Genomic DNA, 17,811 nt, shown 5'->3' on the forward strand with positions numbered 1-17,811 from the left:
AGGGTTTTCTAGATATAAGATCATGTTGTCTGCAAACAGCAAGAGTTTCACTTTTTCACTCCCTATTTGATCCCTTTTATTTCTTTCTCTTGTCTAATTGCTCTGGCCAAAGCCTCCAGTACTATGTAGAATAAGAGTGGTGATAGTGGGCATCCTTGTCTTGTTACTGCTCTCAAGAGGGATGGTGTTCAGTTTTTGCCCATTGAGTATGATGATGGCTATGGGTTTGTCATATATGGCCTTTATTATGTTGAGGTAATTTCCTTCTATCCCCATTTTGTTAAGAGTTTTTATCATAAGTGACTGTCGGAGGGAGGCAAGCCTTCTGAAGGTGGCCTCTGAAGAGGTCGTCCTGACACCCTGCAGCAGGGGGACTACCCGGTCACTCCTTTGATTTTGTAAGCTACCCCACCCTTCCCAAATAGCCTTATATGCTTAGATCAGCCACAATCCATTTCTCTGCCACAACCAGAGAACCCTCATTGGTCAAGGGGGAACCACCAGCCCTCAGCTCTAAGTCATGCAGACCACATTTCAAAATGTTATGTTTCTTTAAAATTAGCAACCCTAAAAGGCTATTAGCATATCCCCTCCTAATAGCAGACTACTTCATTCTATAAAATGAGATCTGACATCATGTTCTTTCCAGAGCATGGAGATAAGACGTTTCCCATGTTTGAAATCAACGCTCAAGAGAAGTTCAAACATACTTCTACTTAGACCTTTCAGGGCCCCAAACGCAAAACATCATTATAAGAAATTCCAGCTACATCTTACATTTGCTCAATTGTTTTCAATCCTTAGAGGGTTTTTTATTTTGTTCTGTTTCATAAAATACATGTTTATTTTAAAGATCTTGGAAATTTTTTTAAAAGTACAAGCAGCAAGAAATCAAATCACTCATAATCCTACCCAGAGATAAACACCACATGCTGAAATTTCCAGTCTTTCCTGATTTCCTTCCAGTCTTTTCTACACAATTTTTTTAATACAGTACAATCTCAACTCTGTATGCACTTCTGTATCCTGTTTCCTTATCTTAAACATTTCTCTCAAGCCCTTAAGTTTTTTTGAATGTTATAAAAACACTAAGATCATTACAACTGTACAGATGTGCCAGAATTTAATCATTCCACTAATATTAAACATTTACATTTTTCCACTTTTTTCTCTACTGCAGAGTCATGAAAGTATAATGATAAAGAACGTCAGTTTCAGAGCTAGCAAACCTGGTTGCAAATCTCAACCACTTCCCTTACCAACTGTTCAATCAGCAGCAATAACGTACTCCCCTGCTCTGAGACTCGTGCAGAAATGAGGGAAGATCAGAACCTACTCTGAGAGTTGTTGTGAGGACTAAACAGGAATGTCTGTCAAGGACTGCACAAGAGTCTATCAAAGGACACACTCAAGAAAGAGCAGCCATGAGAACATTTGCATGAGTGTCTGCAATGGCAACGGTGTGCATGAGGAGAGGGAGCTAAGAGCTCTTCCTGCTTTTCCTAGTCCTTATTTGCTAAGGTCTCTGGTTAATATGTAGGAGTCTGTAGGGGCATTTGCAGATAAAGAAACTATTTTCTTTTAACATAGAGCACAGAACTAAAAAACAAAAATACTTTCAAAGGGCACTCTCTTACCCTTTCTGGTGAAACTGCAATAAGGAAACAAGTCAAGAATTTTCTACTGGCAGAAATTTCATTGTACCCTCTTTGCAGTTAAGGCTACATACAAGATACTCAGTTACCTTAAATGAATGTGACATTTTTATTTTTATTCAAGTCAAGATCAGTTAATTAGCATTTCCAAAACCACCTAAACTGAAGTAACATGAGGGACCCTGAGGGTGCAGAGATCCACGTCAGGGAGAGCAGACAGGGGAAGCATTTGCCTGTGCTTGGCCTACTTAGGACCCAGCTCAGATCTGGCTCTGTCCCCTTCTTGGTCTGCTACTTCTAGCCTCCATTCCCCATCTACAAAATGGGGTTATAAATAGCAACCAATTCACATAGATGTTGCAGTGAGTCAATAAAAATAGTGCCTATACAGTACACAACACAGTTCTTGGCTACAGGTGACATAGCTGTGGCTTTTGTGGTTCTCCTCTTTCTGAGTCCATGAAGGGTTGATTGCCTTTTCGACCCCCTTTGCTAACTTTTTTTTCCCCTTTTCTCCCCAAGGCCCCAGTACACACTTGTATATCCTACTTGTAGGTCATTCTAGTTCTTCTATGTGGGATGCCACCACAGCACAGCTTGATGAGCAGTGCGTAGTTCTGCACCCAGGATCCAAACAGGCGAACCACAGGCCACCAAAGCAGAGTGCATGAACTCAACCACTCACCACTGAGCCAGCCCCTCAATCCCCTTTGAAGTGGGGTGTAGCCAGGTAATTTGTTTTGGCCAATGAAATGCGAGCAGAAGTGACGTGTGTCATTTCCAGAAAGAAACATTAGGCACCAGCATACGATTCATCACATCCTCACTGCCTCTGTCATCGCAGAGGAACATGTGGGACAGAGTTATGGCAGCCTGCGTACTTGAAGGGCTACTCCCAGCTCCCACCAGCCAGTGCTGTAAGCCACCGAGACTTTGAAGGATTTTGTTAGGGCAGCATAACCTAGACCATTCTGAGTAACATAATTATTAGTCACAATGGGCTTTAAATGAGTGAGGCCATCAGTATTATTAGTATCTCAAGATGTTTCATGTTCGTAACTAAAGATATAAAAATTGGGTTTGATTTGGGAAAACAAGACAAACGGGCATCAATTTAAGCTGTAATTTTCAGGTACTTAGGAATATAAATAAAGGCAAAATGAATGCCTCATGTCAAAGAGACTTTCAGCACAACAAGGGATAGCGTTAATAACTATAATTTATTGAGTGCTGATTATTTCCCGGGGTTATGCTAAGAATATTATCTTTATCATCTTATTTAACCCTGGTAATAATCCCATAAAGTAGGTATCATTCCAGGGTGGCAGGATGAGAATTTCTGTTCTCCTCTTTAGTCCTCTCCCCACTGTATGAAGGGCTTTGTAAAAAAATATACATCTATCAAGACATATATATATATATCAAAAACTAATTTTGACATGAGAGATAGTGGATATCAGCAAGAGAAAAGTTTGTTATCCTAAAGATGCTCCTCTCTGAAGGTCTTACCAATTCTTATGGAAAACTATGAGAATCTATAGCCACACTCCTATGATAGAGACAAAGAATAACCATTCTCATAGCTCCACTTGGAGGAGATGGCAGGGCAGAGGGGACTTTGGTGAGCAGGAGTACGAGGAGGATTTCAAAGACAGCCAGTGGGAGAGGTGAGAGTTAATACTCTTGGTTACTCAACTGTGGTACAGGCTCCCTGTCTCCAGTCACATCCAGGGAAGCTTCGTGACTAGTTCTAGCCAATGAAATATGAACAGAGCTGCCATTTGTAAGTTCCAGGCTCAGGCATTTAAGAGCCAATATGCCATCTCTGCATTCTCTCTTCACCTTGAGCAGAGACTGGAAGCCACATGTTGAGATTAGGGGGCAGGGGGATGGATGTATACTGGGTCCCTGAATCACGCATGGAGAACTATCCCTGACTCACATCACATTTCACATGAGCTTAAAATAAACTTTTGCTATGCGATTTTGCTATGCACTATGAGATTCCAGAGCTCATGTGCTACCATAGCAGAGCCTGACCTACCCTAATATAACATGCAAGAATGAAGACTAGGAAAAGAACAAAATAAGCCCGAGGAAATCAGGAGGAAGGAATCTAAAAGTTTAAAAAGCAGAATTTACTACAAATTCTGAAATGAATACACTATAGAAAAAGAATACACTGATCAAGAGCTAACAAGAAAAACATTTTTTAAGAAAGAATAGATTAAATCTAAGAACTGATTCTACAGGGTGTGAGGGAAAGGAAATCCTTTGGCAAAGCCAGTTAAGGTGAAAAAAGAGAGAGAAATGCAAATTAGGATGATAAAGGAGATACAACTATACACTTAGAAAAGATCCTATTTAATTTCAAAATCATAATGAAATGAATGCTTTCCTATAAAATATGTTACTGAAAATGACTCAGGAAAAGATAGAAAGCATAAATAGTCTAATGACCATTGAAGAAACTGGGGAAACCGTCAAAGAACTACCTCCAAAAAAATGTCCTACGAAAGTTGTTTCCAACCTTCAAAGAACAAGTAATTCCTTTCCTCACCATTGCATAGAAAAAGAAGGAAATGGACAATTCATTTTACAATGTTATCAAAATTTGACAGGTTTAGCAAAAGAAAAATATTCAGATGCTCTCATTTATGAATACTGAATACCAAAATCCTAAGTAAAACAATAAATTAAATCTAGTAGCAGATTAAAAATATTAACAAACCATAGTCAAAAAGATTGACTGCAGGAAGGCAAGGAGAGCTCAATGTTAGAGAATCTATGGAGGTCCAAGCTTGTAAAAACACAAGCTCCTCACAGGTAGAAGCTCTACGACTGATGCATCCCCAGCACAGAACAATGCCTGGAACACAGTAAGTGCTCAATAAATATTTATGGCAAAATTATTGAGTGACCATATTAGTAAATTAAAGTAGGAAAAACATATGATTATCTTTAAAGACTATGATAACATAATTAAACAAATTTAACTTTGACACCAAAGAAAAATCAAAGTAAAATATTAAAATTATGCACTAGGTAATACGACTGAAAAACAAAATCTCTTGGACCAATTATCATGCATTTCCATGGAGGATACTTAGAAAACACAGAAACCCACACATTGCCACAATATTTTAACACTGTTCTACAAGTCCTAGACAATGCAATCAGACAAGAAAATAAAATAAATATAAATACTAGAGAAGAAGAAGCAAAATTATTACTTGCAGAAAATATGATTACGTATCTGCAAAATCCAGCAGACATCTTTTTAAAGTGCTTAAAAGTAATGAGATAGCTCATGAAGGCGGTTTTGTTAAGATAATTATGCAAAAATCAGTAACTTTTTTATATTCCAAATAAAGAGTATGAAAATATAACTTAACAAAAGATTCCAATCATTAAGGCTACAGTAACAACAATGACAAATTACCTAAAAACAAAGCAAAACTGTGCAGGACCTAAATGGACCAAAAATACTTTATAAGATCGTAAACAGACTTGAATAAATATATCCCATTCCCAGATGGGAAAAATTCTCATCATACTCAATATTGTAAAATTGTCAATTTTCCCCACCTTAATATATACATTTAAAAAAATACTGATGAAGAATAAACAAATGAACATAGCCAAAAAAAATATAATCAACTTTCTTTTACAAGGCAGCAATTTGTAGATCTGCTGTGGTTAAGGCACAGCAAGATCCTCAGACAAAGCTGTTGATATCTAATTGCCAAGGCAAGGAGCTGCCCTCAGTGAAGCTGGGATGGGGGACCAGTCTGGCTCCACTGCTCCTCTCGCCCAAAGCATGGGATGCCCGAATCCACCACTGTTCACCTGCACAGCTGAGCCCATGTCAAATTCCTGCCTGAACAGACAGACAGGTCCAGAGAACAAATTAGAAATCCTAGAAATAGACGCAAGTAGATGAAATCTTTCAGTGCATGATAATGATAACATTTCAATACAGTGGGTATGAATTACATTATTCAATTTGATAGTAGGGTAATTATTTCTTTTTATTTTTTAAAAAAAAACTAAATGTGACACCTAACTCATGTCATACACCAAAATTAATGACTGACAAATTAAAAATTTGATGGTAAACAAAACTATATAAGTGATAATGAAAATGTATAAATATTTATGTAAGCTTGGGCTAGGAAAAGTGTTTCTAAGCATAAACTTTAAGCACAAATCATAAATTGATAAACCTAAGATCACAAAATGTTATAAAAGACATAAAACAAAATATAAATGCAAAAAAACTATAGGGAGATATGTGTGGCATATGACAAAGCACATATATGCTTAATCTATTAAAAATTACCTAAAAATCAAGAAAACAATTATGAACATGACTTTAGAAAAATGGCGCAAAGACATATAAGGCAATTCAGAAAAGGCAACAAATGTCCAGTAAAAATAAAAAATGCTCAACCTTACTAGAAATTAAATGAGAAAAAAGAGGTTTCTCATTCATGTAATCAAAAAAGTTGTAATATTAGTTGCTGACATAGTTGAGGAGAAGAAATTGACAATTATACCAAAGATGGAAATATAATGAGTGTGTGTGTTTGTATATATATAGTATACCATACACTCATATAGTCTTAAAAACTCACATACTCTTTGACCCAGCAATTCCGCTTGTAAGATTTCATCCTAGGAAAGCAAAGCAGTGAGAAACATTTGCTACAAGATTAGCAAAAGGAAGTCAGTTGACTATAATGGAATATTACATAATCCTGAAAAATTATGCTTAGATACACAGTTGATACATAGGATGATATTGAAGATATAATATGAAGAGGGGAAAAAAGCTGGTTGGAAAACAGTATACAAAGTCTGGTCTCTATCTCTTTTTTAAGAACATACTATTAAAAACTTAGAAGACTATACAGAGAATATTAACTGTCGTCTCCAAGTAATGCGATTACTGATTCTTCTCCTTTTTGCCCATCCATAAGTTTATAACTTTTCTACAATAAACAAATATCACTTACATAACCAAAAAGAAAGTTAAAAAAAGTAAATTGAATTCTGTGGGAAAATAAACATTTACTCTAAAAATAAATTCTAAAGTTGGAAAATGAAAGCAAAAACATCTGCTTCCTGGACAGAAAGGATAGTTTTAAATTGCTAGACAGCCACACGCTTCCCAAAGGCAGTACGGTTCCAGGTAGCAGCTAACTGCGATGCCCGATGCCCAACAGGAAAGCCCTAACTATCGCTCTCTCCCCTCAATCTTCCGTCTGACCTATAATTCACCCAATGCAGAGCTGAAGCACAATTTTCTTATTTGCTGTCATTATCAATATAGCATTTGAAATAACCTGTTCTTTATTATTAAGACGGAGGCTTACTAATCCCCTCTAAAAGGAACAACCATAAATTAAATTACTGTTTTACTCACGTCTACTGATTCACTTTTCTTAGAGGAAAAAAAAAATGGTCCTTATCACCCATCATGAAAAATACTAATGAATGTTGATAAATGTCTCCGGTGGACATAAAATGGGAGGGGAAGCCATTAATTGCTATTGAAGAGAATGGCTCCTCACAATGACTTGCAGGTCTGGGATAACAGAATTCTGCAGGAAGCCCAGGCAGCCTCATGCTGACGGCTGAGAGCAGCCCAGCCGAAGGCTGAAAGCCAGCAGATCTGCACAGTAAGGAGTTTAGAAGACATGAGCAAAGAATACTCCCTCCAGATCCGCTAGCCCGTTCATCACTTGCTGAGTACATTCTGTTATCTCTGACATATATACACTACAGCAGGTGACGAGACACGGGCTTCCATTAAACTCTAGCGAAAAACTTCGCTCTGAGACCTAATGAATGTGCTCAGCACTCTTTGGGGAACAGGTTTGGGTCCGCCTAGCCCTTCCGGGCTAACAGGAAGACATGGCAGGGCCTATGTTGGTCCGACATTGGTCCAACTCAAAGAGAAATAATAGGTAGGGAACAAAGCAGTCTGATGAGTAATTTGGAATTGGTTCTGACTTTTCCCTGATGTCCTGCTGATTGGGTCACGGCTGATAGGAGGCCTGCTGATGGGCAAGGCAGTGTCTCAGAGAAACCTTCAAGGAAAAGATCCTCACTGGCTTCAGCTGCTTTGGCCTGAGCAAAAATGTCTGCAGCACCACTGCTCCCAGAGGATGCTGCATCCTCAGCATCTGTCTTGGTACCACTGGCTGCTGCAGTGACATCCTGAGAGCTGCACAGCAGCAATGATGCTCAGTCAAGCTGTGCACCAGAAACCAAGCCCACTTAGTCTTGCATGCTGCTGAGAAGTCTAGGAATGGAAAACGGGGCTCTGTAAACAAAACTTTGTCTTCCACTCCCCAACTCACAGCCTCTAAAACCAAATAATCCAACCCAACTCACCTGGCTCCTGTCCTTCCACGCCTCCCTCCCACACTTCCATACATATCTCCTTGGCTACTGAGACACCTTGAACATCACTCATTTCTGCACAAGAACACAGAGCCCACTTTTGGCCATCACTGGGCAGTGGCTGTTGAAATCTAAGAAGCCCTTTACACTTAGGAGGCCAACGTTTTTGGAGGACTGAATGGGCAAGCAGAAGAGGAAAATGACAATGAATCTCATCAACCATTTGTTGAGCACTTGGCATAAGCCAGGCTCCCTGTCACCTCACAGCAGCCCTCAGAGGTGGAGGCTACTGTGACCCATATTGTGTAGACTGAAAAAAACGTGCTCCTCACCAGACCAAGGTGCCAGTTTGACCTCCATTTCCTCTTTCACTTAACAGGTCTCTAAATTTCAGTTCACAGCCTTAGTCCGCCCAAGACAAATCAAATGCCACTTCCAAGAAAAACACTCCATGCCTTTCAGGGCGCTTCTCACTCCAGCAACCAATAGGCCTTCTTGAAGGTAAAAAAATGGCATCATAAATTAGGCATGAACTAATTTCTCCCTTAAATCTCACTCTATCCTTCCCACTGCTGGGTTCAGCAGTGCAACTGCGCTCACTCCTCTGAACTCCCATGCCCATCACAAAATGAAAGAGGCGCGGTATCAGGAGCTTCTCCCATCTCTGACCGCTTCGCACAACTTCCTGATCTTTAATACATGGATCTTCTGCTCACTTATTCATCCAGCTGCCAAAGAATTTCAGAGACCCTACTATATACGCCAGGCATTAAGGCAGTTCCCTTGCTCACAAGGAACTTAAAGTCTAGGGGGAAAGACAAATGAGGAAAGATAAAAATTACAATACAACACAACCATAGCGTGCTTTTAGAATACAGATTCCAAGAGAATAGAGCTTGTGTTCGCTCTCCACTGCAATATCCCCTGACCCAGAGCAGTGCCAGGCATACAGCAGGCATCCAACAAATACTGAATGAATGAATGCATGCACGCCACAGTGCATATGACCCAATGACAGTTATAATATTTGCTAAAGATGCTTGTAGCTACTATGTGTCCAGCATTTCCTACTGCTGAGCACTGTGTCAGGCACTCTTCAGGGGTGATCTGTCATCATTACCACATTACCACAGTGCAACCCTTATTATTCGTGTTCTGCTGATAAAGAAACTCATGTGCAGAAAGTTCAGCTCCAGATTCCATAGCCAGTAAGCAACAAACCAGATCTGTCCCCCTTGAAAGGCTGTGCTGCTCGGAATCATTAGGCACATGGTGGCCCAGTCTTGAAGGGCAGGGAATGCTTCCAAAGGATGGAATGAAGCGAAGGGAAAGAGAGGGCAAAGTTCAAAGTAGAAGGAACGTGTGCACAGACTGGAGAAGCGGACCAAGGAGGAGACGAAACTTTTCCCAGTTAAATGCAATGAGTTTTATAAACTCTTCGAGTGGCTGATACCCTTTCCACTCAGATGTGAGCACTTCGAGGGAAAATACTAGTAAGTCCATAGAATACATTTAAGCATGGCAATTCCTATATCGTTAAAGACTAGATCCAATCCCTAGCTGTTTTAGATTCAGAAGAACTCCAGAACCTGTAATTTAAGGAAGGTGAGCTAGGTGAGGAATCATGAGAAGGAGGAAGCCTCAAGCCCATCTCTCAGTCCTCCCTCAAAGACAGGAAAGTCATCACTTGAAAGACATGCAAGAATAAGAATCCAGTGGCTTGCTGAAGCAACTCCATAAAGAGATCTACCAATTCCACACCTAAATTCCAAACCTCCGATCCTGTTGCTTCTCCTGAATCCAGAAAAGCAATGTTTGTTAGGTTCATGCCACACTATATTCTCAATAAGATAAAGCAAAGCCTGCCCCTTTTATTTGCCTATGTGGATTCTACACCAAACTGTTTTAATCTTGCCAATAAATGCAAATTGAGCATCAACTGTCCACAAGGCATTGCACTATATACACTGAGCATATAATAGCAATTAATACATTCTATTGGGGGCAGACAGACAAGAAGACAAAAAATGAAAAATAAGAGCATTTCAAAAAGTGATGAGTGCTGTGACAAAACTGAACAGGATGATGGGCTAGAGAGCAAATGGGGGAAGAGAGGCCTCTCAAGTCCTTTGAGCTATGACCTGAATGATGAGGACGAGACACATGGGAAGAGCACAGCATCAGCCGGGCAGGGAAAGGGGGAAAACAACAAGAACAAAGCCCCCAGATGGAAACGAGCTTGGTGTGTTTAGGACAAGGAAGGCCACCGTGGTTGGAGCACAGTGCATAAAAAGAGGATGGAACAGAATGAGTACAGAAAGACAGAGGGGTCAAGGCAGGTACAGTCTTGTAAGTCACAGGAAAGATTTGGGACACGAAGAGCAATGAAACGCCATTGGAGGCTTTTAAGCAGCAAAGTAACATGAACTCATTTTTGCTTTAAAAGATTCACTCTGAATGTCATCAAAATGGATACATATTAGTGATACATAATAGTGAGCTGGCCCTTACTTCACCTGGTGCATGACACAAGGGATGCATCTAATAAACAGAAAGAATTCATCCACATGCCAGCATCCTCCAGATCCCAACAAACAAGTGGAAAGCACCGCTTGGTGACCAGCTGCTTGGACTTCTAAGAATGTGCTTTCAAATAAGTAAGAGCACTTATTTCGAAACCCAACTTCCCCTCTCCCTTTGTCATTCCCTCTAGGGATGAGGGTGAAAAACAAGATTTTACACCTGAGGCTTGTAAATCTTATCGCTTTGAAACAAGTCCTGAAAAGAGACAGAAGAACTGTGTCTCAGGGGCACCAGGAAGAAGCATAGAAACCTTGCTAACATTTTGATTCGAGCGCTGAACTAAAACCCACTGGCAACCCATGTCTACAGTCAGGGACCTCCTGATTATCTGGTTGGTCTAATTCGATGACTGATGCCAGCCCACGGGGTGATGCAGAAGTCAAGATATTAAAGACAGGTCAGCTTGACTGTCATCTGCTAAACAACCAATACAGGAAAACACTATCTCAGCGTTCAACATATCAAAAGGCAGCCCACGTGAGGCTATATCTGTGGTGACACCAGGCCAGAAATCTGGGCTAATCTGACTCTGCTATTCATAAATTCTCCCTCATGTTAAAGCACATGTGTTTGGGAAAGGAAAATGAATCCAAGTCAATTTTAGACATGGTTACTTGGAAACCATCTGGAGTCCCTGGAAGCATAAGAAACTACCGCATCCGCTGCCCTCAAATGCCCACCGTAATTAGGGCAGTATGCTTACATTCGAGTTTAGTGTCCCCACCCCCACCCGACCAGATGCCAGTTCAGGCTCCACTTCCCACCCAAGAAAGGTATTTGGTTTCTTGGTAAATCTAGTGGAGAGCCCTCTATGTGTTAAGCTCGCACTTGAACTGCACCCAAGGCTAGGTTCTCTGCTTCCCGCTTGCTTTAGAAATGCACACCTGAATTCCTTTGCCTCCGCGGCAACGGAAATCCCTCCCCAGGGGCAGAAGTTCCATGAAAAATCCCCTCTACCTAACAATCCTGTGTTCAGAGCATGTCTAGCTTTGGAAGAGACCCACCAGAATCCTTACGTAATGTTAATAGATGTTGGCACCCCGCAGAGCCGCTCCTGGAGACACTAGCCCAGATGTAGCCCATTTTCACAGTGATGACAGCAGGCTTGCAGACAGGGTCTTGCAGCTTCCTAGGGCCTGGCTCTTCCTGACTGTGGGGCCTCTGTCCCCCTCCCCTACCTGACTGTGATCTTCTGCTTATCTCGTCTTCCATAGCACTTGGGCCTCCCTTTCTGCAGCCTCCCTCCACTGAAATCAGTCTTAGGACCAAGCCGACAGCAGCGCCATTCCACCAGCACCTTCCCTGCCCCCGCTCCCCCTACCCCTTCAGATCCTCTCTCCATCTAACGCCTTAAGAAACCCGGCCAGGAAAGAGATCCAGAATCTCGTACAGTCACAGTCCCAAAAAACAAACACGGCAGGAGGGGCCGGCTCAGCTCTTCCAAGCCAAGCAGGCCCAACACTTGCCCTGGACCCCTGAGAAGCCCCGAACTCGGCGCAGGGGAGGGATCTTCGGAGAGCGACTGCGGTTCGGCTGCCTCCAGCACAATCAGAGCAAACACCTGTTTCCAGGAAGCTATGCGGCCAGAGGGAGAAGGGAGTCCCGGGGAAAGGCAGGTGAAGGGGCAGCTGGGGACGCAGGTAAAGGATGCGTCACACTTGGCACTTGGCAACCGGAGCCCCAGAGCAGCGGGCAGAGCGTGAGAAGGGCTCCGGGGTCTGGGAAGTTCAGAGAGGAGGGGTCGCTTCTCTGAGCGGCGCCCGGAGGCGGCCAGCGCAGAGGAAGGGACGGCGGGGAGGGAAGAGAGGGGCACAGGAGGCCAGGCGGGCTCCATCACCTGCGCGCCCAGGCGGATGCAGCCTCGCAGGCGCGCACCGGCCCGCGGCTACCAGCGGGTGACCTACCTGCCCACCGTCTGGTTGGCCAGCTGGCGCATGCGATTGAACTGCTTCTTCATCGTGGCCCCGCTGCCGCGCTAGCCCGGGAGCTGGGGAAGGACAGAGCAGCGCGGAGCCCGCCGCAGGGTTACATGGCTCCCGTGCGGAGCCTCCCGGGCGACGGCGGCGGCACTGCGGAGCCTCCAGGAGCCGTCTGGCCCGCGCGCGGCTCCCTCCCGAGGGCACCACCGCCTACTCCTCCCACCGCGGCGCCTGCTGCCGCATCCTCCTCACGCGCGCCGCGGTGCCTGCATAGTAACGCCCGGGGCCGACCTAGGCGCCGGTCAGGTCCGCCCGGGCTGCCTGCCCCCAGCCCCGGTCCGGCGCGGGGACCCGGGAGTCTCCGCAGGCTGGCTGGCCCGCTGGCGGGGGCGGGAGGGGGTGTCCCCGCTGCGCTTGTGCGGAGGGCGGCGTGCATTCTGGGACTTGTAGTTTCGCACGCTGGTGCCCACCTTTCCTCTGTCCAAAGTTTACAAGTACAGTGGAGTGCAGAGGTGGGAGAAGGCATCATCGCCAGGGGCTTTGCACTTGAGCATTTTAGAAAGGGAAACGTTTTCCTCCTTTAAAAATAACAAAGTGGAACCAAGAACACAGCAGCAAATGAAGTGAGCATCTGTCTTTCATTTTAAGTGAATGTGAGGCATTACTGTCTTGAATTCACAGGAGGAAGATTTACGTCACCAGGCACGTAGCTCATAAAATTACATGAGGTCACCTGGTTAACGTTGAGATGCTGGGTTAAGCTTGGGGCCCAGGCGTTGGCCGGCAGATTTTGAACCGGGCTTGCATCCCAGAAATTTGATCCTTCATTTTCACCGAAGCCAATAGGTAACCAGAAGCCAATATAGAAGGATATAATAATAGTGGCATCATGTCTACAGGCCCAATTTGACTGGGACAGCTTTCTTGGATGGCTTAGATTCCAGTCTCATAGCTGTTCTCATTTCTCTTGCTCCAAAGGAGACCAAGGGGCATCAGCTGTGGCAGGCCTGGAACGTCGTACCCAGAGCAGCCCATCGGCAGCAGCTGGCTCCTGAAAAGGGGCTGTGAGTTTCTGCGGGCTCTATCCTTAGGAAAAGATAGGTGATGGCAGTTAGTTTTTATCATTATCTATTAAGGAAGAGTAGTATTGTTGGGTGGTAGGGGCTTTGGATCAAACAGATAGACTTCATACAGTAGAAATCCAAATACCAATTATATAACCTTGGGGAAAAATCATATAACCTCTATAAGCCTCAGTTTCCTCATCTCTATTAGAGAGATAATACTGCTTGATAGATAACTATTAGTTAAATTACCAATAATCAAATAACATATAAACATCTATGTAGTACATTGCCGTATCCATTTACTACAAATATGATTATAGTTAGCGTAATAGAAAAAAATGCTATTCCTACAACAGAATTACTAATTTGATAAATGAAGGAACTATTTTGCATATGTTGATTATAGTTGCAAGATGTCCTAAATATGGTTCTAAGTATCTTGCTGGCCAGCTGAACAAAAGATGGTTTGAGGCATGTCATGGCTGAATGAACATGAAGTCTTTAATTAACTGTGAATTTAGCCTCTGCTTATTAGGTCAGCAGTTCTAGCCAATTAATAAGTGAAGGCATTATTTGCTTTTAACCAACAGTGCTATGCCTATAATTTCTATACAAACTGAAATTATTTCAATTTTGTGATTTTTTTAAAAAACCAAGGCACAGCATGGTTTTTATATGGATAAATGATAGCGAGACCTTAAGGGCACTGTATGACTTTTAGCAACACTGTCTCTGGTAATGTCTAAAACTGCCATGTCCAATACAGTAGCCACCAACCACGTGTGGCTATTAAAAATTAAATTAACTAAAATTTTTTTAAAATTAATAATTTAGTTCCTCAGTCACCCAAGCCACATTTTAAGTGCTTAATAGCCACATGTGGTTAGGGGCTGCTGTACTGGACAGAACAAAGATAGAACATTTCTATTATCTCAGAAAGTTCTATTGGACGGCACAAGTCCTAGAGGACCCTGGTAGACAATTCCAATATCATGCCAGCCTCTGCCTTCAATTATAAGATATTTCAGCTCTAAAAGAAAAATCTCTGCTTCTCCACAAAAAATAGCCTACCCTGATAGAGTGCAACCCAATAATATTTTATTAACTGATAGTTTCTTCACGTATTTCCTCTTTTCATGGGCTTTTCCTCCATTCAGGAAGCAGCCGATGCTTTTCCTGCTTCCTACCCCAAGGAAGGGATGACAGTGCAGAAAAAAAGAGAAAGATGTGTCAAGTCTAGTCTTTTGGCCTTTCAAATCAGGCTTCAGAAACAAGCGTGAGAGAATAGAGCCGTTAAAGAAAAGAATTTTGAGTTTCAAGAATATGAGCTTTGGAGCTCTAATAGACTATGTCATAACAGTAGAGTTTGAATATGTACCATCCTGCCTAGTCTAGATAAAAAACACACAGGCTGTAGGGTGTTGAAGATGATGAGAGGGGAGTGAGAGGGGAGAGAGGGAGAGGAAAAGTAGATGATGAATGTACAGATTTTATAATTGTTCAGAAATTTCACTGCCTATGCCTATGGGAAGGCATTAGACTTTGCCTTCTCATCAAGGTTATGATCAATCCTGTGACTTTCTTTGGACAAAGAATATACACAGAAATGAGTTATGCTACTTCCAAGCAGAAATTTTAATAGTACTTTTGTGATCCTGCCCCCTTCTTTTTTTCACTCTATCTACCATATGACCAGCAATGAACTAGTTAGGGGCTGCCGTGGAATGGAGTCATGGCCATCCAGCTGGAGTGGAAAACATGCTTTGTTGTTGTAAGTCAGAGGTTTGGGGATTGTTTGTTACTGCTGCATCACTGAGTCTAAGCTGACCACTACATTGGCTATCTCTGAGACAGTGACTTGCACCTTTCCCCTTCCTGTGGTCAAAGCTTTGATTGGAGGCAGGCATGTTGAAGGCAGATATATCATATATCTTTGGGAGATCTGAGCAAGTGGAGGATCTGGGCACAACCTCTTCAGTGAAGGCTAGGAGTGGCAAAGCTCACAGAGATGCTCTGCCTTGCAGGGCACAGGAGCAGTCAAGATGTCTACATGGAGTGCCTGAAGTGGCCAAACCACAGTCCTGTGGAGGCCCCAGAGTTCCCTGCCCCAAGCCATGTGCAAAGATTTGTTGTATGTGTGTATGTGTGTGCCACGAGGGTATAGAAAAGTTCCTGAAAGAGCTGGATGTGAATGTTGTTGGGATCAAAGATGAGGAGAAGGCAGCAATGGCCAAGATGTGGAATAAAGAAGCCCCGAATTGCCTGAAATGTAATTTCTGCCACCAGAAGAACAGACTTAAAATTAAAATTAGGTACATTTGAATGAGGTGGGGGCGAGGGAGAAAGAAGAAAGAAAATTCTATTTCTTATACTATACCTGACTTTGACCTTTAGGAGGATTACACCTCCTACTTCCATTGACCTTAAGTTTGGCCACATGACTTGCTTTCACCAACAAAATACGGGCTTCTTATTGGCTTCAACAGTGCTGTAGTGCTATTTATCTGAGGTATGTTCCCTCTGAAATCTGATATTCCACTTAGGAACCCCCGAATTGAAGTGGTTTTATCATCTTCATTCTGAGTCCAAGCATTCATTAGAGCTGCTGTCTAAGATAGGCGTACTAAAGACATGTGGTTACTTAATTTTAATTTTAAATTAAGTTAAAATTAGAAATTCAGTTTCTCAACTACACTAGCCACATTTTAACTACCCAGTAACCACATGTGGTGAGTGGCTACTACATTAGTGTAAAATAGAACATCTCCATCATCATGGAAAGTTCTATTGGACAGCACTGGTCTATAGAACAGAATGCAAAATATGGGGTCCAGGAGAAGAGAGGAAACCAAACAGGTGGTGACAAGCTCAGTGTATTTATGGCTAGTGATTTTACCATACCTCTCCAGGCTACTCTTTCCTCACCTACTATATGGGGGTTTATAGTACAAGATCTCTAACCAATAAGTTTTGGGGAATCAACTAATTGACCAGTCTGTTTGCTCTATAAATTGCTTTTAGCCTAGAAAGGCCTAAGCCTTCCAGTATTTGGTATGTCCAAAATAACATTCTGTGTTCACTGTACCTGAAGGATATTACTTATCCTTTTCAGATTCTAATCACCTTTTTACCTGCAGGTATCAAACTGACACTATTTAAGCATCTCTGTTAGTCTGAGGTGTCTTTTAAACAGGATGATAGATGTTCTCATCTTTGGGCATTATCAGCTCCAATTTTTCAGCCATCCTTGCATCTGTACCTTTGCCAGAGCCTTATCATGGTCTGAGTATGTTTCCCTACCTAGTCTCCTTGGACTTGACTCTGTGACTGCTTTGGCCAATGGCATATGGGTAGAAGTGACACCTGTCACCCCCCTGCTATGTGTTAGAGGCTTTGTAGATTTTCTTCTTGTCCTCATCACCTCTGCCACTGTCGTAAGAAGAACTCCATCCAGGTGGTGTCTTGTTTCTCCCCTTGGGCTCCAGGACAAACATGGGGAGCAGGCCTGATACAGGCTATAGCTGAAATTAAAGGAGCAGTTAATAAATTCATTTTAGCACCGGTCATTTTAAAAGATAGATAAAATGAATAGATCTAGAGAAAGGGAAAAAGAAGAAAAACTGAAACACAACTTTATGAATGAGAAAAAGCTTTTAATCACAGACGGCAAAAAAATAAAAAATTATGAGAGAATGCTTTTGCAATTTTGTGTTTACTTATTTTAAAATAAACTCTTTTTTCACTAGGAAAAATATAAATTGCTACAGGTGTTTCAAAAATAGGTAGCAAGCATGAGTAGACCAAGAACACTGAAGAAATTGGAAGAGTTGTCACAGAACAATACTCCCAAAAGGAGTCAGGCTCATATGGTTTTATGGGGAGCTCTTCCAAAGATTCAAGGAACAGATTATTGCTCTGCTATTTAAAGTGTTCCAGAACACAGAAATAAAATGAAAGCAACCCAATGCATTTTATGAAATTGGCCTAACCCTGTTACCAAACCTGATAGAGGGAGCACACACATGAAAACAACAAACCAATATTACTTACAAGAAGAGATGTAAAAGTTATTAATAAAATTAATTCACTTAATAAATTGTTAGTGAATAAAATCTGATAGTGCATTTGTATATAAACGTGCATACATTTTAACAGTATTTATTCAAGAATAAATAA

General features: G+C 42.1%; 1 protein-coding gene across 4 annotated transcripts in view; it reads right to left on the bottom strand.

Moving 5' to 3' along the window:
• Positions 1 to 12,986, bottom strand: part of ARHGAP44 (Rho GTPase activating protein 44) — a 184,670-nt gene extending 171,684 nt beyond the window's left edge. For 2 of the 4 annotated variants that reach the window (XM_070482315.1, XM_014864182.3), the window contains exon 1: positions 12,554 to 12,953. In XM_070482315.1, the coding sequence (XP_070338416.1) occupies positions 12,554 to 12,606 (53 nt within the window). In that variant the 5' untranslated portion in view covers positions 12,607 to 12,953. Of the gene's footprint in view, positions 1 to 12,553 lie in introns of all 4 variants that reach the window. The other 2 variants (XM_014864181.3, XM_014864180.3) reach the window with 2 other exon arrangements.
• Between the last annotated feature and the right edge of the window lie 4,825 nt (positions 12,987 to 17,811).

This window comes from Equus asinus, chromosome 13 (genome assembly GCF_041296235.1).
Source record: "Equus asinus isolate D_3611 breed Donkey chromosome 13, EquAss-T2T_v2, whole genome shotgun sequence".
Classification (NCBI taxonomy): domain Eukaryota; kingdom Metazoa; phylum Chordata; class Mammalia; order Perissodactyla; family Equidae; genus Equus; species Equus asinus.